This window comes from Salmo trutta, chromosome 36 (assembly GCF_901001165.1).
Source record: "Salmo trutta chromosome 36, fSalTru1.1, whole genome shotgun sequence".
NCBI classification, from domain to species: Eukaryota; Metazoa; Chordata; class Actinopteri; order Salmoniformes; family Salmonidae; genus Salmo; species Salmo trutta.
Genome location: NC_042992.1, coordinates 8,915,739 through 8,943,026, shown reverse-complemented (window position 1 = coordinate 8,943,026; position 27,288 = coordinate 8,915,739). Strand labels below are relative to the sequence as shown.

Sequence of the window (27,288 nt, the reverse complement as noted above, 5' to 3'; positions counted from 1 at the left end):
TCATCAGTCACATCTCTGGTTCTATCTGTCATCATCAGTCACATCTCTGGCTCTATCTGTCATCATCAGTCACATCTCTGGTTCTATCTGTCATCATCAGTCACATCTCTGGCTCTATCTGTCATCATCAGTCACATCTCTGGTTCTATCTGTCATCATCAGTCACATCTCTGGCTCTATCTGTCATCATCAGTCACATCTCTGCTCTTCTATCTGTGCTTCATCTCTCAGGCTTGTTTTAGTTCTGCCTGAAAGAGATGTATATGATGGTGATGTATATGATGGTGATGTATATGATGGTGATGTATATGATGGTGATGTATATGATGGTGATGTATATGATGGTGATGTATATGATATGTTGATGTATATTGATGGTGATGTATATGATGTGATGTATATGATGGTGATGTATATGATGGTGATGTTATGATGGGGATGTATATGATGGTGATGTATATGATGGTGATGTATATGATGGTGATGTATATGATGGTGATGTATATGATGGTGATGTATATGATGGTGATGTATATGATGGTGATGTATGATGGTGATGTATATGATGGTGATGTATATGATGGTGATGTATATGATGGTGATGTATATGATGGAGATGTATATGATGGTGATGTATATGATGGTGATGTATATGATGGTGATGTATATGATGGTGATGTATATGATGGTGATGTATATGATGGTGATGTATATGATGGAGATGTATATGATGGTGATGTATATGATGGTGATGTATATGATGGTGATGTATATGATGGTGATGTATATGATGGTGATGTATATGATGGTGATGTATATGATGGAGATGTATATGATGGTGATGTATATGATGGTGATGTATATGATGGTGATGTATATGATGGTGATGTATATGATGGTGATGTATATGATGGTGATGTATATGATGGTGATGTATATGATGGTGATGTATATGATGGTGATGTATATGATGGTGATGTATATGATGGTGATGTATATGATGGTGATGTATATGATGGTGATGTATATGATGGAGATGTATATGATGGAGATGTATATGATGGAGATGTATATGATGGTGATGTATATGATGGTGATGTATATGATGGAGATGTATATGATGGTGATGTATATGATGGTGATGTATATGATGGTGATGTATATGATGGTGATGTATATCGGGTGAGAGATGTGTGGAAGGGGTTTGTTTCACTCCAACCCTGTTCCTGGAGAGAGACCCTCCTGGAGAGAGACCCTCCTGTAGGGTTTTAACTCCAGCCCTGTTCCTGGAGAGAGACCCTCCTGGAGAGAGACCCTCCTGGAGAGAGACCCTCCTGGAGAGAGACCCTCCTGTAGGGTTTTAACTCCAGCCCTGTTCCTGGAGAGAGACCCTCCTGGAGAGAGACCCTCCTGGAGAGAGACCCTCCTGGAGAGAGACCCTCCTGTAGGGTTTTAACTCCAGCCCTGTTCCTGGAGAGAGACCCTCCTGGAGAGAGACCCTCCTGGAGAGAGACCCTCCTGTAGGGTTTTAACTCCAGCCCTGTTCCTGGAGAGAGACCCTCCTGGAGAGAGACCCTCCTGGAGAGAGACCCTCCTGGAGAGAGACCCTCCTGTAGGGTTTTAACTCCAGCCCTGTTCCTGGAGAGATACCCTCCTGTAGGTTTTAACTCCAACCCTGTTCCTGGAGAGATACCCCTCCTGGAGGTTTTAACTCCAACCCTGTTCCTGGAGAGATGCCCTCCTGTAGGTTTAAACTCCAACCCTGTTCCTGGAGAGACCCTCCTGTAGATTTAAACTCCAACCCGTTCCTGGAGAGATATCCTCCTGTAGGTTTAAACTCCAACCCTGTTCCTGGAGAGAGACCCTCCTGTAGGTTTTAACTCCAACCCTGTTCCTGGAGAGAGACCCTCCTGTAGGTTTAAACTCCAACCCTGTTCCTGGAGAGAGACCCTCCTGTAGGTTTAAACTCCAACCCTGTTCCTGGAGAGAGACCCTCCTGTAGGTTTAAACTCCAACCCTGTTCCTGGAGAGAGACCCTCCGTAGGTTTATACTCCAACCCTGTTCCTGGAGAGAGACCCTCCTGTAGGTTTAACTTCTATGGGCTGGTGCCAGCGTCCCACCTGCGGGAAACAGCCAGTGAAATATCAGGGTGGAAAATTCAAAAACAACAAAATGTCATAATTCAATTTTCTCAAACATACGACTATTTTACACCATTTTAAAGATAAACTTCTCGTTAATCTAACCACATTGTCTGATTTTCAAAAAGGCTTTACAGCGAAAGCAAAACATTAGATTATGTTAGGAGAGTACATAGACAAAAATAACCACACAGCCATTTTCCAAGCATGGATATATGTCACAAAAAAACAAAACACAGCTAAATGAAGCACTAACCTTTGATCTTCATCAGATGACACTCCTAGGACATTATGTTACACAATACATGAATGTTTTGTTCGATAAAGTTCATATTTATATCCAAAAACAGCATTTTACATTGGCGCGTGATGTTCAGAAAATGTATTCCCACCAAAACGTCCGGTGAATGTGCACATCAATTTACAAAAATACTCATCATAAATGTTGACAAAATATATAACAATTATTTTAAGAATTATAGATAGACTACTCCTGGATGCAACCGCTGTGTCAGATTTTAAAATAGCTTTACGGAGAAAGCAGATTTTCAATATTCTGAGTACATAGCTCAGCCATCACGGCGAGCTATTCAGACACCCGCCAACTTCGGCGCAACCTAAACTCAGAATTAGTATTAGAAATATTCTCTTACCTTTGCTGATCTTCGTCAGAATGCACTCCCAGGACTGCTACTTCCACAATAAATGTTGTTTTTGTTCGAAATAATCCATAGTTATGTCCAAATACCTCCGTTTTGTTCGTGCGTTCAGGTCACTATCCAAAGGATAACGCGCGAGCGCGGAACCAGAGACGAAAAGTCAAAATGTTCCATTACCGTACTTAGAAGCATGTCAAACGCTGTTTAAAATCACTCTTTATGGTATTCTTAACGTAAAATTGTGATAATATTCCAACCGGACAATAGCATATTCATTCAAGGAGAAAAAGAAGGAACGGCGTGCTCGCGTGACCACGCATATCCAATCCCTTTGTTGCCAGGCAGTCCACTCAGAAACTGAGCTCCTATTATCTGCCCAGTGACAGGAAAATGCTCAAACCACTTTCTGAAGGCTTTAGACAGCCAATGGAAGCCTTAGGAAGTGCAACATCACCCCACAGACACTGTAGCTTCGATAGAGAATCAAAAGAAGAACTACAATTCTCAGACTTTCCACTTCCTGCTAGGAATCTTCTTAGGTTCTTGCCTGCCATATGAGTTCTGTTATACTCACAGACACCATTCAAACAGTTTTAGAAACTTCAGTGTTTTCTATCCAAATCTACTAATAATATGCATATTCTAGTTTCTGGGCCAGAGTAGTAACCTGTTTAAATTGGGTACGTTTTTCATCCGGCTGTGAAAATACGGCCCCCTAGCCCAGACAGGTTAAACTCCAACCCTGTTCCTGGAGAGATACCCTCCTGGAGGTTTAAACTCCAACCCTGTTCCTGGAGAGAGACCCTCCTGGAGGTTTAAACTCCAACCCTGTTCCTGGAGAGAGACCCTCCTGGAGGTTTAAACTCCAACCCTGTTCCTGGAGAGAGACCCTCCTGGAGGTTTAAACTCCAACCCTGTTCCTGGAGAGAGACCCTCCTGTAGGTTTAAACTCCAACCCTGTTCCTGGAGAGAGACCCTCCTGTAGGTTTTAACTCCAGCCCTGTTCCTGGAGAGATACCCTCCTGTAGGTTTTAACTCCAACCCTGTTCCTGGAGAGATACCCTCCTGGAGGTTTTGACTTCCTTTTCCAGGGTTGGACAGTCCTGCTCTAATACATTAATAGTATAGTTGAATCAGGTCAGATGGTACTTGGGTGGGACAACTTATAGTGTCTCTCAGACTGGGGGATACACGTTCTCTGACCTCTGACCTATCTGTCTCTAGGTGCGTCTAAGGATGGAACTGGGGGCATTGATGAGGAAGACTTCATCAAAGCTTTCACTGACGTCCCCACAGTACAGGTAACACACACTAGTGTGCATTAGTACCAGGACTGCAAGCAATGTAGACACGACTGTTTGTATACCATCACTAGTGTGAAATAAATCTCTCTCGCTTGTCTCCCTCGCTTCTCTCTTGTCTCGTCTGTCTCTTGTCTCTGTCTGTCTCGTCTGTCTCGTCTGTCTCTGTCTCGTCTGTCTCGTCTGTCTCGTCTGTCTCGTCTGTCTCGTCTGTCTCGTCTGTCTCGTCTGTCTCGTCTGTCTCGTCTGTGTGTCTCTGTGTCAGATCTACTCATCTCGTGACCTGGAGGATAACCTGAATAAGATCAGAGAGATCTGTTCTGATGATAAACATGACTGGGACCAGAGAGCCGCAGCAATGAAGAAGATCCGCTCGCTGATTGTTGCCGGGGCGACGGAGTACGAGTGTTTCTACCAACACCTGAGGCTGTTGGACGGAGCGTTCAAACTGTCAGCTAAAGACCTCCGATCACAGGTGGTACGAGAGGCCTGCATCACTGTGGCGTGAGTACTACACACACACACACACACACACACACACACACACACACACACACTTTTTTCAACATCTTCTTTGTACATCTCCCCCCCAAAAATTGGGAAAATGGAAGTAACACTTAATCTCTCTCTCCCGCTTTCTCCCCCCCTTTCTCCCCCCTTTCTCCCCCCCTTTCTCCCCCCCTCTCTCCTCCCCTCTCTCTCCCCCCCTCTCTCCCCCCCTCTCCCCCCCCCCTCTCTCTCCCTCCCTCCCTCTCTCTCTCTCTATCTCTCTCCCCCCCTCTCCAGTCACCTGTCGACAGTGTTGGGTAATAAGTTTGACCATGGGGCCGAGGGCATTCTTCCTGTCCTGTTCAACCTCATCCCCAACTGTGCCAAGGTTATGGCCACTTCAGGGGTGTCTGCTATACGCTTCATCATAAGGGTGAGTTAGACACACACACACACACACACACACACACACACACACACACACACAGACACACACACACACAGACACACACACAGACACACACACAGACACACACACACAACACACACACACACACACACACACACACACACACACACACACACACACAGACACACACACACACAGACACACACACACACACACACACACACACACACACACACAGACACACACACACACAGACACACACACACACAGACACACACACACACACACACAGACACACACACACACACACAGACACACACACAGAGACAGACAGATAATAAATGACCTTGTGTGTCTCTCTGCAGAACACACACGTTCCCAGACTCATTCCTCTGATCACCAGTAACTGCACCTGCAAGTCTGTGGCCGTCAGGAGGTGAGCGGGATGAACATGATTACAGTAATGATGATGATGATGAAGAGGACTGGAGTAATGATGAAGAGGTTGTTTCTTCCTCCCTCAGGAAATGTTTTGACTTCTTGGACCTGCTGCTACAGGAGTGGCAGACCCAGACTCTGGAGAGGTGAGAGTTCAACACACAGCATCACAGATATGGGATCTTGGTAGAATATTATTCACATGTTATTTGCATGACGTAACAATGTACATATTGCCACTCTGGAAATTAAATGATTCATTTACAATATTAACATTAGTTAAAATGGTAATAATCGAGATTGTCAACAGAGGACAACAGTAACAACAATAACCAACGGTCAATATAACCATACATTCAACAATAACAATAATCATACAGTAGAGGACTGTAGGTTGATTGGTCTGTCAGACACTGTCCCTCATCTTATGGCAGGCAGCAATGTAGTGCGCTGCCAACCCACAGCTCTCTGCGTCCTCCCCCAACAGGACGGGTAGCCTGTCCTCAGAGAGGTCTATGAAACCTTGAATAAGGGTTTCAAATTTGGGGAAATGACACTCTAATTGTTTTATATTTTTGACATTTTGTCAGTAAATGCAGCTCTGTCTCAGGTTCTGCTGTTGTGCAGTGGTTGCACAGCCTTTCCTCTACAGGGAGCCAGGTTTTCCTGTGTCTACCCTTCTCAATGGCAAGGCTGTGCTCACTGAGCCTGTACTTTGTCAAGGTTTTTCTAAGGTTTTGATCAGTAACCATGGTCAAATAGTTTGCCACGGTGTACTGTCGATTTAGGGCCAGATAGCACTGCATTTTGCTTTGTGTTTGTGCTTGTGTTTCTCAATAAACAATGTAGTTTTGTTTTGACTGTGTTGTAATTTGGTTTATTCTGATTGATTGGATGTTCTGGTCCTGAGGCTTCAGTGTGTTAGTAGAACAGGTTTGTGAACTCAGCCCCAGGACCAGCTGGATGAGGGGACTCTTTTCTTTGCTCAGCTCTTGGCATTGCAGGGCTTGGTAATGATATGAGAGAGGGTCACTGTATTTTAGATGTCTAATAGTTTGTCTTGCTGTCTCTCAGACATACAGCGGTGATGGTAGCCAGCATTAAGAAGGGAATCGCAGATGCCGACGCAGAGGCCAGGGTAGAGGCCCGCAAGTAAGAATACACACACACTCGGCATTACACACACACACACACACACTCGGCATTACACACACACACACACTCGGCATTACACACACACACACACTCGGCATTACACACACACACACACTCGGCATTACACACACACACACACTCGGCATTACACACACACACACACTCGGCATTACACACACACACACACACACTCGGCATTACACACACACACACACTCGGCATTACACACACACACACACACACTCGGCATTACACACACACACACACACTCGGCATTACACACACACACTCGGCATTACACACACACACACACACACACTCGGCATTACACACACACACACACACACACACACACTCGGCATTACACACACACACACACTCGGCATTACACACACACACACACTCGGCATTACACACACACACACACACACTCGGCATTACACACACACACACACTCGGCATTACACACACACACACACTCGGCATTACACACACACACACACTCGGCATTACACACACACACACACTCGGCATTACATACACACACACACACTCGGCATTACACACACTCGGCATTACACACACACACACACACTCGGCATTACACACACACACACACACTCGGCATTACACACACACACACACTCGGCATTACACACACACACACTCGGCATTACACACACACACACACACACACTCGGCATTACACACACACACACACACACACACACACACGGCATTACACACACACACACACACACACACATTTTCCTACAAACATACTCACACATTATTTCTCTCTCCTTCCTCCTCTCTCTCCCTCCTCTCTCTCCTTCCTCCTCTCTCTCCCTCCTCTCTCTCTCTTCCTCCTCTCTCTCCCTCCCTCCTCCTCTCTCTCTCCCTCCTCCTCTCTCTCTCAGGGCATACTGGGGTCTGAGGAACCATTTCCCGGGGGAGGCGGACTCTCTGTTCAACTCGTTAGAACCGTCCTATCAGAAGAGCCTCCAGTCGTCTCTCAAGAGTTCTGGGAGCGTGACGTCTCTTCCTCAGAGCGACCGCTCCTCTTCCTCATCACAGGAGAGCCTTAAGTAATGACCCCTGACCTTTAACTATACCTTTTTGAGAGGAGGGGCTCAGAGGTACCCGGAAAGTAATATTCTGCTCTCTCGCCCTTTTTTTCTCTCCTCTCTCTCTCTTGCTCTCTGCTATCTGCTCTCTCTCTGCTCTCTCTCCTCGACTGCTCTCTCTTGCTCTCTGCTATCTGCTCTCTCTCCTCGACTGCTCTCTCTTGCTCTCTGCTATCTGCTCTCTGCTCTCTGCTCTCTCTCCTCGCTCTGCTCTCTGCTCTCTCTCTCTGCTCTCTCTCTCTGCTCTCTCTCTCTGCTCTCTCTCTCTGCTCTCTCCTTGCTCTGCTCTCTGCTATCTCTCTCCTCTCTCTTTCCCAGTCGTCCTCTGTCATCTAAATGGTCAGCTGCTCCTGGAAGAGGTGAGACACACACACACACACACACACACACACACACTACCTCTCCGGTATTGATTACATGATTTTGTGGCGTGTACGTTGTTTTGTTTGTGTTTTATTATATACAGTGCATTCAGAAAGTATCCAGACCCGTTCATTTTCCCACATACTTTCGTGAATCCACTGTTATGTGCAAGCAAGTGGTTGTATAGGACGTGGTGATGTGCATGTGTCTGTGTGTATATATATATATCCTCCCTTCCCCTACCAGTCCCGGCGGGTCATAAGGGCGGGGCGTCGCCGGGCTACCTACAGCGTTCCCGTAGCGATGTAGATGTTAATGCGGCAACGGTTGCTAAGCAGCGGCACATCGGGCAGGTGGGGCCAGTGAGACTGAGCCCTGGCTCCTACTCCTCATTGGGTAAGGAAGCTGTCAATCAAACCAGACAGCCAACCAATCAGACAGGCAGTTTAGACATGAGTCTGACTGACAGACAGCGGACTGATATAGTCTATCAAATAATCAATCACACACACACACACACACACACACACACACACACACACACACACACACACACACACAGGTATGGTGCTGTATGTTAAAATGGTTTCCTAGTGCTTTCAGGACCTGGGCTGAACATCTCTCTGAATACACTTCCTGCCTCTCTCGTCTCCCATGTTTGTCTGAGCGTGGCTCTGTGTGTGCTTGCTGCCTGTATGTGTGTTGGATGGCTGTGTGTGTGTAGATATGTTCTGTCAGTGTGTGTAGATTAGAGGTCGACCAATTATGATTTTTCAACGCCGATACCGATTATTGGCGGCTTTTAAAAAGCCGATGCCGATTAATCGGCCGATTTGTTTATTTTTTAAAATTATTTTTCCCCATTTTTTTCCCCCATTATTATTATTATTATTAATTAATTAATTTATTTGTAATAATGACAATTACAACAATACTGAATGAACACTTATTTTAACTTAATATAATACATCAATAAAATCAATTTAGCCTCAAATAAGTAATGAAACATGTTCAATTTAGTTTAAATAATGCAAAAACAAAGTGTTGGAGAAGAAAGTTAAAGTGCAATATGTGCCATGTAAGAAAGCTAACGTTTAAGTTCCTTGCTCAGAACATGAGAACATATGAAAGCTGGTGGTTCCTTTTAACATGAGTCTTCAATATTCCCAGGTAAGAAGTTTTAGGTTGTAGTTATTATAGTAATTATAGGACTATTTCTCTCTAAGATTTGTATTTCATATACCTTTGACTATTGGATGTTCTTATAGACACTTTAGTATTGCCAGTGTAACAGTATAGCTTCCGTCCCTCTCCTCGCTCCTACCTGGGCTCGAACCAGGAACACATCGACAACAGCCACTCTCAAAGCAGCGTTACCCATGCAGAGCAAGGGGAACAACCACTCCAAGTCTCAGAGCGAGTGACGTTTGAAACGCTATTAGCGCACACCCGGCTAATTAGCTAGCCACTTCACATCGGTTACACCAGCCTAATCTTGGGAGTTGATAGGCTTGAAGTGATAAACAGCACAATGCATTGTGAAGGGCTGCTAGCAAACGCACAAAAGTGCTGTTTGAATGAATGCTTACGAGCCTGCTGCTGCCTACCACCTCTCAGTCAGACTGCTATATCAAATCATAGACTTAATTATAATATAATAAACACACAGAAATACGAGCCTTAGGTCATTAATATGGTTGAATCCGGAAACTATAATTTCGAAAACAAAACATTTATTCTTTCAGTGAAATACGGAACCGTACTGTATTTTATCGAGCGGGTGGCATCCATAAGTCTAAATATTGCTGTTACATTGCACAACCTTCAATGTTATGTAATAATTACGTAAAATTTTGGCTAATTAGTTCGCAACGAGCCAGGCGGCCCAAACTGTTGCATATACCCTGACTCTACGTGCAATGAACGCAAAATGACACAATTTCACCTGGTTGATATTGCCTGCTAACCTGGATTTCTTTTAGCTAAATATGCAGGTTTAAAAATATATACTTCTGTGTATTGATTTTAAGAAAGGCATTGATGTTTATGGTTAGGTACAGTCGTGCAACGATTGTGCTTTTTTCGCAAATGCGCTTTTGTTAAATCATCCCCCGTTTGGCGAAGTTGGCTGTCTTTGTTAGGAAGAAATAGTCTTCACAGTTCGCAACAAGCCAGGCGGCCCAAACTGCTGCATATACCCTGACTCTGTTTGCAAGAGAAGTGACACATTTTCCCTAGTTAAAAGAAATTCATGTTAACTAAATATGCAGGTTTAAAAATATATACTTGTGTATTGATTTTAAGAAAGGCATTGATGTTTATGGTTGGAGCAACGTGTACCTAAGCGATTATATGCAACGCAGGACAGGCTAGATAAACTAGTAATATCATCAACCATGTGTAGTTAACTAGTGATTATGATTGATTGATTGTTTTTTATAAGATAAGTTTAATGCTAGCTAGCAACTTACCTTGGCTTCTTACTGCATTTGTGTAACAGGCAGGCTCCTCGTGGAGTGCAATGTAAAGCAGGTGGTTAGAGCGTTGGACTAGTTAACTGTAAGGTTGCAAGATTGAATCCCCAAGCTGACAGGGTAAAAATCTGTTGTTTTGCCCCTGAACAAGGCAGTTAACCCACCGTTCCTAGGCCGTCATTGAAAATAAGAGTGTGTTCTTAACTAACTTGCCTAGTTAAATAAAGGTGAAGAAAAAAAACTGCCAAATCGGCGTCCAAAAATACCGATTTCCGATTGTTATGAAAACTTGAAATCGGCCCTAATTAATCGGCCATTCCGATTAATCGGTCGACCTCTATTGTAGATATGTTCTGTCAGTGTGTGTTTGTTAGGCACCTTAGTTGTTCCGCATGATTCACTGTTTGGACTATGTTCTGTTACTAACAGACACTATACCTCTTTTTCTCTTTCTGCATCTCTCACTCACTCTCTCTGCATCTCTCACTCACTCTCTCTGCATCTCTCACTCACTCTCTCTGCATCTCTCACTCACTCTCTCTCTCTCTGCATCTTTCACTCACTCTCTCTCTGCATCTTTCACTCTCTCTCTCTCTCTGCATCTCTCACTCACTCACTCACTCTCTCTGCATCTCTCACTCACTCTATCTCTCTTTCTCACACTAAAGATGATGCCTCAGATAAAACAGATGGTAAGATCAACTTCTCCTTCACTCCCCCCGCTCAAAAACACCTCACGTTTTTTTCCTTCATGTTTTTAATTCCTCCCTTCATTCCTCCTTCCTGTGTATTCTGGGAGTGACCCTGGACAGGAAAGAGTTAACTCTGTAACCCCAGCCAATCTGTAACCATGGCGCCCTCTGCTGTTCCTCTGTACTCTTACAGTATCTCATATTCCATCAATGTGACCGACTCAGTTTGGTCTTCTGTACCTATATTATATATATATATATATTTTTTTTACTTTAGTTGAAAGCAGAGACACAGCTACAAAGTGGTATCTCATACACTGCATTTGAGGAACAATGGGAAAGGGATTATGCTTTGAAAGTTGATTAACTTGTAACCTCACTTCTGAGAAAATGGCCTTTGAATGTTTTGGTATCTACTGGAGAGCTCTTCTTTAGCTCCACCCATTTAGCATGGTTCACACCCTCTTAAGCTTTAGCTCCACCCATTTAGCATGGTTCACACCCTCTTAACCCCTGTGCGGCCTCGGGACGGACATCCAGCGAAAAATCCTATCGCCATTAGCATAACAAAATGTAATACTTTTTTTTTTTTTTTTTCAAATTATATTTTTTATAGATACACCTCTCCTGAATCGAACCACGTTGTCCGATTTCAAAAAGGCTTTACAGCAAAAGCAAAACATTAGATTATGTTAGAGGAGTATATCGTAAAAGTAACCACATAGCCATTTTCCGACCAACCACATGCATCACAAATAACCAAAAAACAGCTAAATGCAGCACTAACCTTTGACAATCTTCATCAGATGACACACCTAGGACATCATGTTACACAATACATGCATTCTTTTGTTCGATAAAGTTCATATTTATATATAAAAACAGCATTTTACATCGGTGCGTAACGTTGACTATTTTCCCTCAAATGCATCCGATGAAACAGCGCTACAATTTACTAAATTACTATTCGAAAACATTTTTAAAATGTAATATTGTCATTCTAAGATGTATAGATGAATATCTCTTGAAAGCACCTGCAATGCCAGATTTAAAAATAACTTTACTGGGTAATCACACTTTGCGATACTCAGAACAATAGGCTAGCAATACAGGTCAGCTCCATCTTGGAACAATCGCATATCAAATCTAGTCTTGTATACTATTGTCAATAATCCCTTACCTTTGATTATCTTCATCCTTAGGCACTTCCAGGAATCCCAGGTCCACAACAAATGTATTTTCGTTTGAAAAAGTTCATCCTTTATGTTCCATTAGCTTGTTGTTGTTAGCGTGTTCTGAAGGCTGAACCAAAAGTTCCGACGTGCTACTCTTCCGGCTACTCTTTCAACAAAATGCATTTTTTTCTTATTTAGGTTCGTTCAAACATGTCAAACGTTGTATAACATAAATCTTTAGTGCCTTTTTCAACCAGAGCTCCAATAAGATTCGAGGAGGACGATTGCATTGTGTTTCAAAACGTTTCGAAAGGGGAGGGTAGCTAGGGACGCCGGCGTCATAAGCTTTAGCTCCACCCATTTAGCATGGTTCACACCCTCTTAAGCTTTAGCTCCACCCATTTAGCATGGTTCACACCCTCTTAAGCCTTATCCCCAGTACGCTGGGGATACTAAACAACCAAAGGTTTATCCTGCGGTTTATCCTGCGGTTTATACTACGGTTTACGGTTTATACTACGGTCTATACTGCGGTTTATACTACGGTTTATACTGCGGTTTATACTGCGGTCTATACTACGGTTTATACTGCGGTTTATACTACGTCTTTCGGCATGTCTGTAGACACTTGTCGCAGTGACATCATGAACATTCTATTGCCGTACGACATCAAACTTGTCGTTATGAAAAAGTATCAACCCCAAAAACTACAGGCTGCAGGACATCAGCAGCCTTGTGGTGCAAAATAGCATAACTGGTGTATTTTAACACCAATAAACCCATCCACTTAAAAATGAATTTAGTATATGTCAATGTAACAAACCAGGCAACTAAAAGCAACTTTCTAAACAATGTTTTGGTTAGTTTCTAGCTTGTTAGCTAACCTTAAGCTAGCTGGCTAACCAGTTCAAATAATGACCATATCATATAGCTGACAACGTCTTAACTTCAGCTAATTTGTATTCAATATTACAGGAAAATAAACTCACAACAAGATCATTATTTACAAGTTAATTGCGAGCTATAGTAATTACAGAAAATAACTTGTGATTGTGACTAAATAAAAGCAGGGCAGTCTACTGGAGAATAGTGTAACTTAGACACTGTCTCGTTGACCTAAAGTTATATCTTAATTTGACTTTGGTGCAGGTCATGTTATTAAAGTGACTATGCATAGATGATACCAGCTAAGAGTAGCAGCGGTGTAAAAGAGGGAGGGGGGCAATGCAAATAGTCTGGGTAGCCATTTGATTAGCTGTTCAGGAGTCTTATGGCTTGGGGGGGGTAGAAGCTGTTTCGAAGCCTCTTGGACCTAGACTTGGCGCTCCGGTATCGCTTGCCGTGCGGTAGCAGAGAGATCAATCTATGACTAGGGTGGCTGGAGTTCTTTGACAATTTTTAGGGCATTCCTCTGACACCGCCTGGTATAGAGGTCCTGGATGGCAGGACGGTAGTGTGGGCCGTACACACTACCCTCTGTAGTGCCTTGCGGTCTGAGGCCGAGCAGTAGCCATACCAGGCGGTGATGCAACCAGTCAGGATGCTCTCGATGGTGCAGCTGTAGAACCTTTTGAGGATCTGAGGACCCATGCCAAATCTTTTCAGTCTCCCGAGGGGGAAAAGGTTTTGTCGTGCCCTCTTCACGACTGTCTTGGTGTGTTTGGACCATGTTAGTTTGTTGGTGATGTGGACACCGAGGAACTTGACGTTCTCAACCTGCTCCACTACAGTCCCGTTGATGAGAATGGGGGCGTGCTCTGTCCTCCTTTTCCTGTAGTTCACAATCACCTCCTTTTGACTTGATCAGGTTGAGGGAGAGGCTGCAGGTAGCTAACGCTAACCAACTACTGTTGGTTCAATATTAGCTATCTAGCTAACATTAGGCTATAACTAGCAATACAAATGGCTCTGAGATACAAATAATATTACAACACAGATCATACACGTAATGTTAGCTAGCGAGCCAGCCAGCTAACCTTAGCTAGCTAGCTAACAGAAAACGACTTTCTGACAAAATTTGAAACTTATCATATCTGAAAATGTTGCTAGCTAAACACTTTTACCCGTATGCGTGAATGAATGCTTCTCCCTTCGCCTTCTTTTCGACTCCCTCCGCAAATTTTCAATCAAACACCAGAATATTCTCCATCTCCTTATCTGTCCTACTCTGCTTCCACTTGACATTCTACTGATTTCAGAAGTCAGTCCTCCAGAAAGTGGAGAGCCTTGGCAACACTAATGCAGTTATTTTCTGATATCTTGAAAAATAGCTGAGTTTTAAAGGGTTACCTACACATACTGATCAGCTCATGTTATAGACAGAAGCGTTTTTACATAGCAAACCAATCCCAATACATCTCTAGGCATGTCCAGACCATCCATTATTTCAGCCAGTCATGGCTAGTGGGAAGGTTCCTGGCTTTTTCCGTGGCTAAACCAACTAAGTTCATAACAGATGTCGTACCAGTTTGTTATTAAAAAGGCACATGAACATTCACATGTTCCAGAAGGCATTTCTGCAACAAAGAAATACATTTTCATCAAAAATAAATGTTTACGTTCAAAAATGCCTCTCCTGTGAAGTAGTGACGAGCGACATACGTCTTGTTTCCGGAAATGATTCACAAATTATATCTCGTATCTGGAACTAGAGCATATGAAATAAGGAAAGAGAATCCCAAAGTTCTGATTTAATGTTGTTTTTAAGTAAAAGTCAGATATTATTTGGGCGTTTTAGTCAGCCTAGCTAAATCATATTACATGACCTTTGACCTCTGACACATCCCCCCCCCCCTCCCCTCTCTGTGTCTGACTGTAGGGGTCAGGTCAGTCAATGGTAAGACAATAGTACTTACTGTAGGTCTAGACTGTACTGTTTAGACTCGTTAGGTATACAGACTAGTATTCTATTAGTGCTTCTATTACCTTCTCTAAACTAGTGCTTATTGCTTAGTAGTGGAGGGTGGTGGGCTCTGTTGTATTCAGAAAGTGTGAGAAGAAGAGGGTGTGTCCAGTCAGTGTGCGGTCTAACAGTATAACCTCTGACCTCAGGTCGTCTGAGGACCAAGCAGCCTCTCACCACGGCAACCAGTGTCAGCCAGGTGGACTCCCGGGGACGCAGCCGCACCAAGATGGTGTCCCAGTCACAGCGTAAGGAGAAACACACACACACACACACACACACACACACACACACACACACATGTTCACACAGCTTTTGAGCCTCATATGAATACCACATCCTTCACATACGACGTTCCACTGCTGTGGATGTATAGGTGTGTTTGAGCGTGTGTGTGTGTGTGTTTGCGCGATAAGTTATTTACACTCTTTCTGTAGTCGCTGCTGGTATCCCTCACAGTGACAGTAAGCTCCTGCACATGTTTGTTTTTTTATACCTCTTAGGTTCCTACGAATCAGATTGCACACCAGGTATTGTGTGTGTGTGTGTGTATGTGTGTGTGTGTGTGTGTGTGTGTGTGTGTGTGTGTGTGCGCTCGTGGTCACTGTTGTTTTTTGTGAGACGGGGTGTTTTATCTGCATGCTCTGTTGTCTCACCACTGAGTGTTTTTGTTGTTGGTGTGAGGAGTCCAGGTCTGCCAATAGTAATACCAAAACATGACAAAATACAGCAGGTGCTAACTAACTCACAGTGGTGGAAAAACGACTCAAATGGCACACTTGAGTAAAAGTATAGATATCTTTTTTAATAGAAAGTTACCCAGTAAAATACTACTTGAGTAAAAGTCTAAAAGTATTTGGTTTTAAATATATTTAAATATCAAAAGTAAATGTAATTGCTAAAAAATAAAAGTGTAAATCATTTAAAATTCCTATTATTTAGCGAAGCAGATGGCACAATTGTCTTGTTTAAAAAATGTGGATAGCCAGGGGCACACTCCAATACTCAGACATTATTTACAAAAGATGCTCTCTGTTTAGTGAGTCCTCCAGATCAGAGGCAGTAGGGATGACCAGGGATGTTCTCTGTTTAGTGAGTCCACCAGATCAGAGGCAGTAGGGATGACCAGGGATGTTCTCTGTTTAGTGAGTCCTCCAGATCAGAGGCAGTAGGGATGACCAGGGATGTTCTCTGTTTAGTGAGTCCTCCAGATAAGAGGCAGTAGGGACGACCAGGGATGTTCTCTGTTTAGTGAGTCCGCCAGATCAGATGCAGTAGGATGACCAGGGATGTTCTCTGTTTAGTGAGTCCACCAGATCAGAGGCAGTAGGGATGACCAGGGATGTTCTCTGTTTAGTGAGTCCACCAGATCAGAGGCAGTAGGGATGACCAGGGATGTTCTCTGTTTAGTGAGTCCTCCAGATCAGAGGCAGTAGGGATGACCAGGGATGTTCTCTGTTTAGTGAGTCCTCCAGATCAGATGCAGTAGAGATGACCAGGGATGTTCTCTGTTTAGTGAGTCCTCCAGATCAGATGCAGTAGAGATGACCAGGGATGTTCTCTGTTTAGTGAGTCCACCAGATCAGATGCAGTAGGATGACCAGGGATGTTCTCTGTTTAGTGAGTCCTCCAGATCAGAGGCAGTAGGGATGACCAGGGATGTTCTCTGTTTAGTGTGTCCTCCAGATCAGAGGCAGTAGGGATGTTCTCTGTTTAGTGAGTCCTCCAGATCAGAGGCAGTAGGGATGACCAGGGATGTTCTCTGTTTAGTGAGTCCTCCAGATCAGAGGCAGTAGAGATGACCAGGGATGTTCTCTGTTTAGTGAGTCCTCCAGACCAGAGGCAGTAGGGATGACCAGGGATGTTCTCTGTTTAGTGAGTCCTCCAGACCAGAGGCAGTAGGATGACCAGGGATGTTCTCTGTTTAGTGAGTCCTCCAGACCAGAGGCAGTAGGGATGACCAGGGATGTTCTCTGTTTAGTGAGTCTTCCAGATCAGAGGCAGTAGAGATGACCAGGGATGTTCTCTGTTTAGCGAGTCCTCCAGATCAGAGGCAGTAGGGATGACCAGGGATGTTCTCTTGATAGGAGCGTGAATTTGATTAATTTCCTGTCCTGCTAAGCATTCAGAATGTAATGAGTACTTTTGGTTGTCATGGAAAATGTATGGAGTAAAAAGTGCAATATTTTCTTTAGGAATGTAGTGAAGTAAAAGTCAAAAATATTCTAGGAACAAGAGATTAGCATAGAGAAAATGAAGAATGATGGGGAGATATCTTTGTGCTAGAGAGCTGGACAGGGCAGGTTGTGTGTTTGGGCTAGAGAGCTGGACAGGGCAGGCTGTGTGTTTGGGCTAGAGAGCTGGACAGGGCAGGCTGTGTGTTTGGGCTAGAGAGCTGGACAGGGCAGGCTGTGTGTTTGGGCTAGAGAGCTGGACAGGGCAGGTTGTGTGTGTTTGTGAGAGAGAGCTGGACAGGGCAGGTTGTGTGTTTGTGCTAGAGAGCTGGACAGGGCAGGTTTTGGCTGTGTGTTTGTGCTAGAGAGCTGGACAGGGCAGGCTGTGTGTTTGTGCAAGAGAGCTGGACAGGGCAGGCTGTGTGTTTGTGCTAGAGAGCTGGACAGGGCAGGTTTTGGCTGTGTGTTTGTGCTAGAGAGCTGGACAGGGCGGGCTGTGTGTTTGTGCTAGAGAGCTGGACAGGGCAGGCTGTGTGTTTGTGCTAGAGAGCTGGACAGGGCAGGCTGTGTGTTTGTGCTAGAGAGCTGGACAGGGCAGGCTGTGTGTGTTTGTGAGAGAGTGTGTTTTAGAGCATTTTTACTTTAAGGTGTTTTTATTTCTTCCATTGTGAAGCTGCTTTGCTTTGTCAGCGATACTGCTGCGTCACACACCGGCTACCCATCATGCAATGCTCTACCGTTCCTCCATGGAGCATCACAACTGGTTCCGTGTGTGTCAGCCTTCAGTTTATTCACTATTTAATTGATACATTGATTTCCGTGTTTGAATCGTGTTCATTGTCGCTCTCATTCTCTCGTCTAGGAACGCTCGGAATGCTCCCATGATGCTCTCTGTGTTCTAACTCCCATGGTGCTTTGTGCTCTAACACCCGTAATCCATCTTGTTTAACTTCCTGTCCCCGCCTCTGCTCCCTTCCAAACCAATGGTCTTACGGCTCCTCCCCCCTATTTCCAATTCCTCCTTCTCATTGGTGCAGGATCTCAGTCTGCTACCATCGTTGGTGGTAAGAATCTAACTTCTACTACCTGTTACCCTCACCCCCTCTCCCTCTCCCTCCCCCCTCACCCCCTCTCTCACCCTTCATCTGTTCTCACCCCCTCTCCCTCCCCCCTCACCCCCTCTCTCACCCTTCATCTGTTCTCACCCCCCTCACCCTCTCTCACCCTTCATCTGTTCTCCTCCCCCTCACCCTCTCTCACCCTTCATCTGTTCTCCCCCTCCTCACCCCTCAACCCCCTCTCACCCTTCATTTTTTCTCCCCTCTTCACCCCCTCTCTCACCCTTCATCTGTTCTCCCCCTCCTCCCCTCTCACCCCCTCTCTCACCCTTAATTTGTTCTCACCCCCTCTCTCACCGTTCATCTGTTCTCACCCTCCCCCCTCATCCCCTCTCTCACCCTTCAAAAGGTTCACCCTCACCCCCTCTCTCACCCTTCATCTGTTCTCATCCTCCTCCCCCCTCACCCAAGCTGGTCACCTAAAGCTCCACCCCCTCTCTGGCTGAAGCATGAGGGGACTTTTAGTTCAAACTAAAACATGGCTGTCTGCCTTCTGACTTCCTGTCTGCCTTCTGACTTCCTGCCTTCTTATGACTCCCTGCCTTCTTATGACTCCTTACTCTCTAAGCTGAGGCCTGTGTCGACCTGTTAGGAGGGAGCTGAGGCCTGTGTCTAGGAGGGAGCTGAGGCCTGTGTCTAGGAGGGAGCTGAGGCCTGTGTCTAGGAGGGAGCTGAGGCCTGTGTCTAGGAGGGAGCTGAGGCCTGTGTCTAGGAGGGAGCTGAGGCCTGTGTCTAGGAGGGAGCTGAGGCCTGTGTCTAGGAGGGAGCTGAGGCCTGTGTCTAGGAGGGAGCTGAGGCCTGTGTCTAGGAGGGAGCTGAGGCCTGTGTCTAGGAGGGAGCTGAGGCCTGTGTCTAGGAGGGAGCTGAGGCCTGTGTCTAGGAGGGAGCTGAGGCCTGTGTCTAGGAGGGAGCTGAGGCCTGTGTCTAGGAGGGAGCTGAGGCCTGTGTCTAGGAGGGAGCTGAGGCCTGTGTCTAGGAGGGAGCTGAGGCCTGTGTCTAGGAGGGAGCTGAGGCCTGTGTCTAGGAGGGAGCTGAGGCCTGTGTCTAGGAGGGAGCTGAGGCCTGTGTCTAGGAGGGAGCTGAGGCCTGTGTCTAGGAGGGAGCTGAGGCCTGTGTCTAGGAGGGAGCTGAGGCCTGTGTCTAGGAGGGAGCTGAGGCCTGTGTCTAGGAGGGAGCTGAGGCCTGTGTCTAGGAGGGAGCTGAGGCCTGTGTGTAGGAGGGAGCTGAGGCCTGTGTGTAGGAGGGAGCTGAGGCCTGTGTGTAGGAGGGAGCTGAGGCCTGTGTGTAGGAGGGAGCTGAGGCCTGTGTCTAGGAGGGAGCTGAGGCCTGTGTCTAGGAGGGAGCTGAGGCCTGTGTCTACCTGTTAGGAGGGAGCTGAGGCCTGTGTCTACCTGTTAGGAGGGAGCTGAGGCCTGTGTATTCTAGTATGGGTCTGTGTATTCTAGTATGGGTCTGTGTATTCTAGCAGGGTCTGTGTATTCTAGCAGGGTCTGTGTATTCTAGCAGGGTCTGTGTGGTGAAATAGATTAATTTGATACTTTTCAGTTGTATAGTGAAGAGTTTTTCTCACTCGTGTCACATGACCCCCTCTTTCCACACATTTCACCTTCACACCTCTTCACATCTCTCTTTGAGTTCACAAAACTAAAGCATGTGTAGATCACAAGGCATTATGGGCCGTGATATATTGTACTCCATGTCATTATTTGGGAATAAGCAAACGACCCACCAAAGTGATGACAGTTCCAAGATGGCCGCCGAAGCTGGTTGAAAACAACTCCTAACCCTGAAACCAAAATGGCTGAAATTCCATGGAGTCCATTCACCATGTTCCTACACACATCTAGGCCCTTCTGATCTGATAACCAGACCTGGGTCAATAATACACTCAAATACTTTCAAAGACTTTAGTTGCACTTGGGAATAATATTCCCAAAAGGTAAAAACTCCCAAGCTAAGTCAAGCGCACCTCATACTTCTAAGTGTTTGACGTATGTGTTAAACTGATCCCAGATCTGATGCGGACATGGTGATGGGGCTAGGGGTTGTTGTTATTCCGTAGACAACAGGGTCTCATGACTAGTGTGTGTTCTGTGTTTGTAATTGTCCCCCCTCCCTCTCTGTCTCTCTCTAGCCGGCAGTCGGAGTGGTTCTCCGGGCCGCGTCCTGACCAGTACAGCTCTGAGTACGCTGGGTTCTGGGGCCCAGAGGGTCCTAGCTGGGACGGGGAGGAGACGTAGCCGCATCCCCCGCAGCCAGGGCTGCTCACGAGACTCCTCCCCTACACGCCTGTCTGTCGGTGAGTAGAGCACACACACCCCAAGCCGGTCCCCAAGCCGGTCCCCAAGCCGGTCCCCAAGCAGGTCCCCAAGCAGGTCCCCAAGCCGGTCCCCAAGCCGGTCCCCAAGCAGGTCCCCAAGCCTGTCCCCAAGCCGGTCCCCAAGCAGGTCCCCAGGCAGGTCCCCAAGCCGGTCCCCAAGCAGGTCCCCAAGCAGGTCCCCAAGCAGGTCCCCAAGCCGGTCCCCAAGCCGGTCCCCAAGCCGCCTCCTCTTACTTATTCCACAGGATGTATTGATTTTTATCTGTGTTATTTCTAAACCAATAAAATCATCCGCTCCCCCATTGTCCTGCTTCTGTTTGTTCCTGCTCACGCCTGATTGGCTAAGGCCCAGAGATTGACAGCTCTCTCTCTCTCACACACACAGGGGTTCTGCGTGCATCTCACTCTGGCCTCCTTCCTTTTCTCGTTGTCGTGACAACTTGATCAATCTCCACCAATCGCATGCTTCCCTTATCACCGCGTGGTTTGTGATGATGTCACAGATCAGTCCGTTCGTTTCTCCCAACAACTCTGAAAGCAGGAACTCTTTTAAAGCTGACCTCTATTTTACTCCCTCTGTCTTTCTCCTCTCCTCCCTCTCTTTCTCATCTCCTTCCTTCCTGTCTTTCTCCTCTCCTCCCTCTCTTTCTCATCTCCTTCCTTCCTGTCTTTCTCATTTCCTTCCTCTCCTCCCTCTTTCTCCTCTTCTTCCTGTCTTTCTCCTCTTCTTCCTGTCTTTCTCCTCTTCTTCCTGTCTTTCTCCTCTTCTTCCTGTCTTTCTCATCTCCTTCCTTCCTGTCTTTCTCATCTCCTTCCTTCCTGTCTTTCTCATCTCCTTCCTTCCTGTCTTTCTCATCTCCTTCCTCCCTGTCTTTCTCCTCTCCTTCCTCCCTGTCTTTCTCCTTCCTTCCTGTCTTTCTCCTCTCCTTCCTTCCTGTCTTTCTCCTCTCCTTCCTTCCTGTCTTTCTCCTCTCCTTCCTTCCTGTCTTTCTCATCTCCTTCCTCCCGGTCTTTCTCCTCTCCTTCCTTCCTGTCTTTCTCCTCTCCTCTCTCTGTCATCTCTAGCTCCCTCCAGTGTTAGTTCCATCTACAAAGCAACGAGCAGAGGAGGTAAGAACTCTCCGACTCATCCCTATAACAACTCCACCTCTGCCTGCATCCCTCCATCCCTCCACCCTCCATGTCTCTCTATATACATCTGTCCGCCCCTCCACCTCTCCATCTGTCTACCCCTCCACCCTCCATGTCTCTCTATATACATCTGTCCGCCCCTCCACCTCTCCATCTGTCTACCCCTCCACCCTCCATGTCTCTCTATATACATCTGTCCGCCCCTCCACCTCTCCATCTGTCTACCCCTCCACCCTCCATGTCTCTCTATATACATCTGTCCGTCCCTCCACCTCTCCATCTGTCTACCCCTCCACCCTCCATGTCTCTCTATATACATCTGTCCGCCCCTCCACCTCTCCATCTGTCTACCCCTCCACCCTCCATGTCTCTCTATATACATCTGTCCGCCCCTCCACCTCTCCATCTGTCTACCCCTCCACCCTCCATGTCTCTCTATATACATCTGTCCGCCCCTCCACCTCTCCATCTGTCTACCCCTCCACCCTCCATGTCTCTCTATATACATCTGTCCGCCCCTCCACCTCTCCATCTGTCTACCCCTCCACCCTCCATGTCTCTCTATATACATCTGTCCGCCCCTCCACCTCTCCATCTGTCTACCCCTCCACGTTCATGTCTCTCTATATACATCTGTCCGTCCCTCCACCTTCATGTCTCTCTATATACATCTGTCCGTCCCTCCACCCCTCCACCTGTCCGTCCCTCCACCTGTCCGTCCCTCCACCTGTCCGTCCCTCCACCTGTCCGTCCCTCCACCCCTCCATCTGTCCGTCCCTCCATCTGTCCGTCCCCCCACCTGTCCGTCCCTCCACCCCTTCACCTGTCCGTCCCTACACCTGTCCGTCCCTCCACCCCTCTACCTGTCCGTCCCTCCACCCCTCTACCTGTCCGTCCCTCCACCCCTTCACCTGTCCGTCCCTCCACCTGTCCGTCCCTCCACCCCTCCACCTGTCCGTCCCTCCACCCCTCCACATGTCCGTCCCTCCACCCCTTTATCTGTCCGTCCCCACATCTGTCCGTCCCTCCACCTCTCTACCTGTCCGTCCCTCCACCTCTCCACCTGTCCGTCCCTCCACCTCTCCATCTGTCCGTCCCTCCACCTCTCCATCTGTCCGTCCCTCCACCTCTCCATCTGTCCGTCCCTCCACCTCTCCATCTGTCCGTCCCTCCACCTCTCCACCTGTCCGTCCCTCCACCTCTCCATCTGTCCGTCCCTCCACCTCTCCATCTGTCCGTCCCTCCACCTCTCCATCTGTCCGTCCCTCCACCTCTCCATCTGTCCGTCTCTCCACCCGTCCGTCCCTCCACCCCTCCATCCATACCATTCCGTCAGGCTGTTGCTCACCGCCTCAAAATACCAGAATCCTCCTCTCTAACCTCCGAACTCATGGCTGTGTGTCATGGCGATGGGTTGCCATGGTAATCGTGGTGACAATTTGCATTTTGCCACTAACCAATCGGCCGCAGATGTGAATGTAGCTTCATAGGATCGGTGAAGCTTCATTGGTTCCCCATTACGCTTCCTTAGGCTGTGGTTAACTCTGATTGGTGCGTGGGTGCCGGCTCTGGCCAATGAACAGTCAGGATGAGCATGATGCTTATTGGATAAAAACAGAGATTCACCCCCCACTTTCATCTACTTCTCATTTCCTCCTCTGTGTGTGTGTGTGTGTGTGTGTGTGTGTGTGTGTGTGTGTGTGTGTGTGTGTGTGAAACCAGCAGTAGGCTTGGGCAGTATCCAGATTTTCCTACCGGCAATGGACACAAGGGGCGCTATTTTCAAACCCCACTGACTGAGCCTCTGTAATCCGAAAGGTTAAGAATGCTAACAAGTACTTGTAAAATCCCATAGCAAATGCTAACGAGCGCATTGTGAACGTCTCTGGCATCAACTATTTGCAGAACAGACATCCCAGCTCATAAAGTTATACAAGTATCAAAAAATGCTACTTACAGTTTGCTGCACGCACATAACAAACATTAGACAGCAAAGCTCTTGATAATCTCTGCTGTTACCAAGAGAAGCTTGATTTTGCAAGAAGCTAACCTAGCTACTAAATTAGCAAAACAATTGATATCTAGCTGGCTAACATTTTAGTTGTGATTTTCTATACTGTAACTAGATCAGCTGGCGCATGCTACACAACAGTAAGTGACTCACAAGGCTCCGGTCTCTCGTTGTGTGATTGTGAACAACTAGCGGTAAACTTCATCATGGGAAAAAATAATGTGACGGGTGAAATGAAAGTGATCTGTTTTTATCTCCTGACATATTGTACAAGTTTACTGCAGGTATTTACTTTAAAGTAGCTACAAATACTCAAATGTATGAAAATAAAATAAAAACATCAAATAAATTAGTTTTGATGCTATTTGGAGAAACTATCCGTTGGCCATTTCCAAATAGCCGGTATACCGCCCAAGCCTAGGGTGAATCATGTCCTTTCAGAGCCCAGCAGTCCTGTGCTCTCTAGGACTGTGGCTTTCCTCTGTAACACCCTGCATACTATTGAGACTCATCCATGGAGCTGGAAGAGCTGTGCACTTATTCAGTCCTGTCTATCAGTGTCACTCTTATGTCTCTCTATCCGTCTGTCTCTCTTCTCTCTCTCTCCTCCCCTCTCTCTCTCGCTATGTTTATTTGTTCTCTCTCTCTTGCCTTTTCTCCTTTGTCGTCTCTGTCTTTCTGCTTCCCTTACCCTCTTCTCTTTCCTCTCCCCCCTCCCCTCCCCCTGGTACATTATCGTGGTACTGCAGCTCGGGGCAGTCGTATTCCTCGGCCCAGTATGAGTCAGGGCTGCAGTAGGGAGGCCAGCAGAGAGAGCAGCAGAGACACCAGCCCTGTACGCTCCTTTACACCCCTGGGTGAGTAACACACACACACCATGTAGTAACACACACACACACACACACACACACATCATTGACACCACATTTTAACACACAAACAAAGCCATCATTATGGAACAACAAAACTGACCATCTTGCATACATTTGATCCAACGTCAACACATGCTAGGCTTTGGAGGCCGTTATTAGACTAGAGGCTTTGGAGGTCGTTATTAGACTGTAGAGGCTTTGGAGGCCGTTATTAGACTGTAGAGGCTTTGGAGGTCGTTATTAGACTGTAGAGGCTTTGGAGGTCGTCATTAGACTGTAGAGGCTGGAGGCTTTGGAGGTCGTTATTAGACTGTAGAGGCTTTGGAGGTCGTCATTAGACTGTAGAGGCTGGAGGCTTTGGAGGTCGTTATTAGACTGTAGAGGCTTTGGAGGTCGTCATTAGACTGTAGAGGCTTTGGAGGTCGTCATTAGACTGTAGAGGCTTTGGAGGTCGTCATTAGACTGTAGAGACTTTGGAGGTCGTCATTAGACTGTAGAGGCTTTGGAGGTCGTCATTAGACTGTAGAGGCTGGAGGCTTTGGAGGTCGTCATTAGACTGTAGAGGCTTTGGAGGTCGTTATTAGACTGTAGAGGCTGGAGGCTTTGGAGGTCGTCATTAGACTGTAGAGGCTTTGGAGGTCGTTATTAGACTGTAGAGGCTGGAGGCTTTGGAGGTCGTCATTAGACTGTAGAGGCTTTGGAGGTCGTTATTAGACTGTAGATTGCTTACCCAGACCAGCAGTGCAGGGAGCATTCCTCAACTCCAAGGTAGATTATTCCCAGCTATTAGACTACCTGGGCTAGCTGATGGAATACTGTTTAATACTGTTTAGACTACTTGGGCTAGCTGATGGAATACTGTTTAATACTGTTTAGACTACTTGGGCTAGCTGGTGGAATACTGTTTAATACTGTTTAGACTACCTGGGCTAGCTGATGGAATACTGTTTAATACTGTTTAGACTACCTGGGCTAGCTGATGGAATACTGTTTAATACTGTTTAGACTACCTGGGCTAGCTGATAGAATACTGTTTAATACTGTTTAGACTACCTGGGCTAGCTGGTGGAATACTGTTTAGACTACCTGGGCTAGCTGGTGGAATACTGTTTAATACTGTTTAGACTACCTGGGCTAGCTGATGGAATACTGTTTAATACTGTTTAGACTACCTGGGCTAGCTGATGGAATACTGTTTAATACTGTTTAGACTACCTGGGCTAGCTGGTGGAATACTGTTTAATACTGTTTAGACTACCTGGGCTAGCTGGTGGAATACCGTCAGCCGCTGTAGGGAAGTAGAACTCTTAGAGGGCTACTAACCACAGACACACACAGACACACACACAGACACACACACAGACACACACGCACGTTGCTGCATGGTTCTGAGTCTCACTTTCTCTCACACAGTGTGAGTCCTAACGGTGGGTGAGGGGGTGTTTCTGTGTGTGTGTGTGTGTGTGTGTTTCTACGTGTGTGTGTGTTTTTCTACGTGTGTGTGTGTGTTGTTGATGGTTGCAGCGTCGTGCCACTACTCTCGCTCCACCGGAGCTCTCCACACCGCCGACGCTTTAGGGGCCGCAGGTGAACAATGAGTACCTCTATCCTCTCTCTCTCGCTCTCCATCTCCTTGATTCCTTCTCTTTTCCGTTCTCTAGATCTTCTCCTTATTTTTCTTCCTTTTGTTCTCCGTCATCGCCTCTTCCTGGACCTCAAGCTTCCGCCACCCCGTTCAGTTGCCGCGACAACCATTTTGTCTCCATTTCGACGATGCATTTGTAGCTGGTCTCTTCCCTTGCTCATCGATTTTCCTGATTTTTTTTATCCCCGCCTCCCATCGACACGGACATGCCCCCACACAGTGTCCTCCATGTATGTTTGTTTGTTTGTTTGTTTATTCCCATCATGCTTTGCATGGAAGGTCACAGCTCTTGTGGTCAAGGTTCATTTGGTTATTTATTCACCATACCATCTAGCTGGGGGGGGTGTTTATGTGATCAGGGAGGTCGGAGGGAGGAAGGGGGTGGGTGAGGGAGGGAAGAGGTTGGTGGGGGTGGGAGAGGTGGGTGAGGTGGGAGAGAATGGGGGAGGGAGGAAAGAGGTCGGAGGGGTGGATGAGGAGGGAGGGAGGGAAGAGGTGAGTGAGGGAGGGAGAGGTGGGTGAGGTCAGAGAGGTGGATGAGGAGGGAGGGAGGGAAGAGGTGGGTGAGGGAGGGAGAGGTGGGTGAGGTCAGAGAGGTGGATGAGGAGGGAGGGAGGGAAGAGGTGGGTGAGGGAGGGAAAGAGGGATGCAGTAAGAGGGGGTGAGGGTAGGAAGAAGGCTGTTGGGGGTG

At 46.6% G+C, this 27,288-nt stretch overlaps 1 protein-coding gene across 25 annotated transcripts in view; it reads left to right on the top strand.

Annotated features, from left to right (window-relative positions):
- LOC115175336 (CLIP-associating protein 2) overlaps positions 1-27,288 on the top strand; it is a 139,720-nt gene that overhangs the window by 80,206 nt on the left and 32,226 nt on the right. For 7 of the 25 annotated variants that reach the window (XM_029734518.1, XM_029734526.1, XM_029734524.1 and 4 more), the window contains 17 exons: positions 4,026-4,102; positions 4,368-4,606; positions 4,889-5,024; positions 5,366-5,436; positions 5,525-5,584; positions 6,513-6,590; positions 7,514-7,681; positions 8,039-8,079; positions 8,330-8,479; positions 11,226-11,249; positions 15,476-15,574; positions 15,830-15,856; positions 18,538-18,564; positions 20,753-20,917; positions 22,004-22,048; positions 24,830-24,937; positions 26,477-26,539. In XM_029734518.1, coding sequence (XP_029590378.1) covers positions 4,026-4,102; positions 4,368-4,606; positions 4,889-5,024; positions 5,366-5,436; positions 5,525-5,584; positions 6,513-6,590; positions 7,514-7,681; positions 8,039-8,079; positions 8,330-8,479; positions 11,226-11,249; positions 15,476-15,574; positions 15,830-15,856; positions 18,538-18,564; positions 20,753-20,917; positions 22,004-22,048; positions 24,830-24,937; positions 26,477-26,539 — 1,578 coding nt within the window. The remainder of the gene's footprint in view (positions 1-4,025; positions 4,103-4,367; positions 4,607-4,888; positions 5,025-5,365; positions 5,437-5,524; positions 5,585-6,512; positions 6,591-7,513; positions 7,682-8,038; positions 8,080-8,329; positions 8,480-11,225; positions 11,250-15,475; positions 15,575-15,829; positions 15,857-18,537; positions 18,565-20,752; positions 20,918-22,003; positions 22,049-24,829; positions 24,938-26,476; positions 26,540-27,288) is intronic. The other 18 variants (XM_029734539.1, XM_029734538.1, XM_029734535.1 and 15 more) reach the window with 13 other exon arrangements.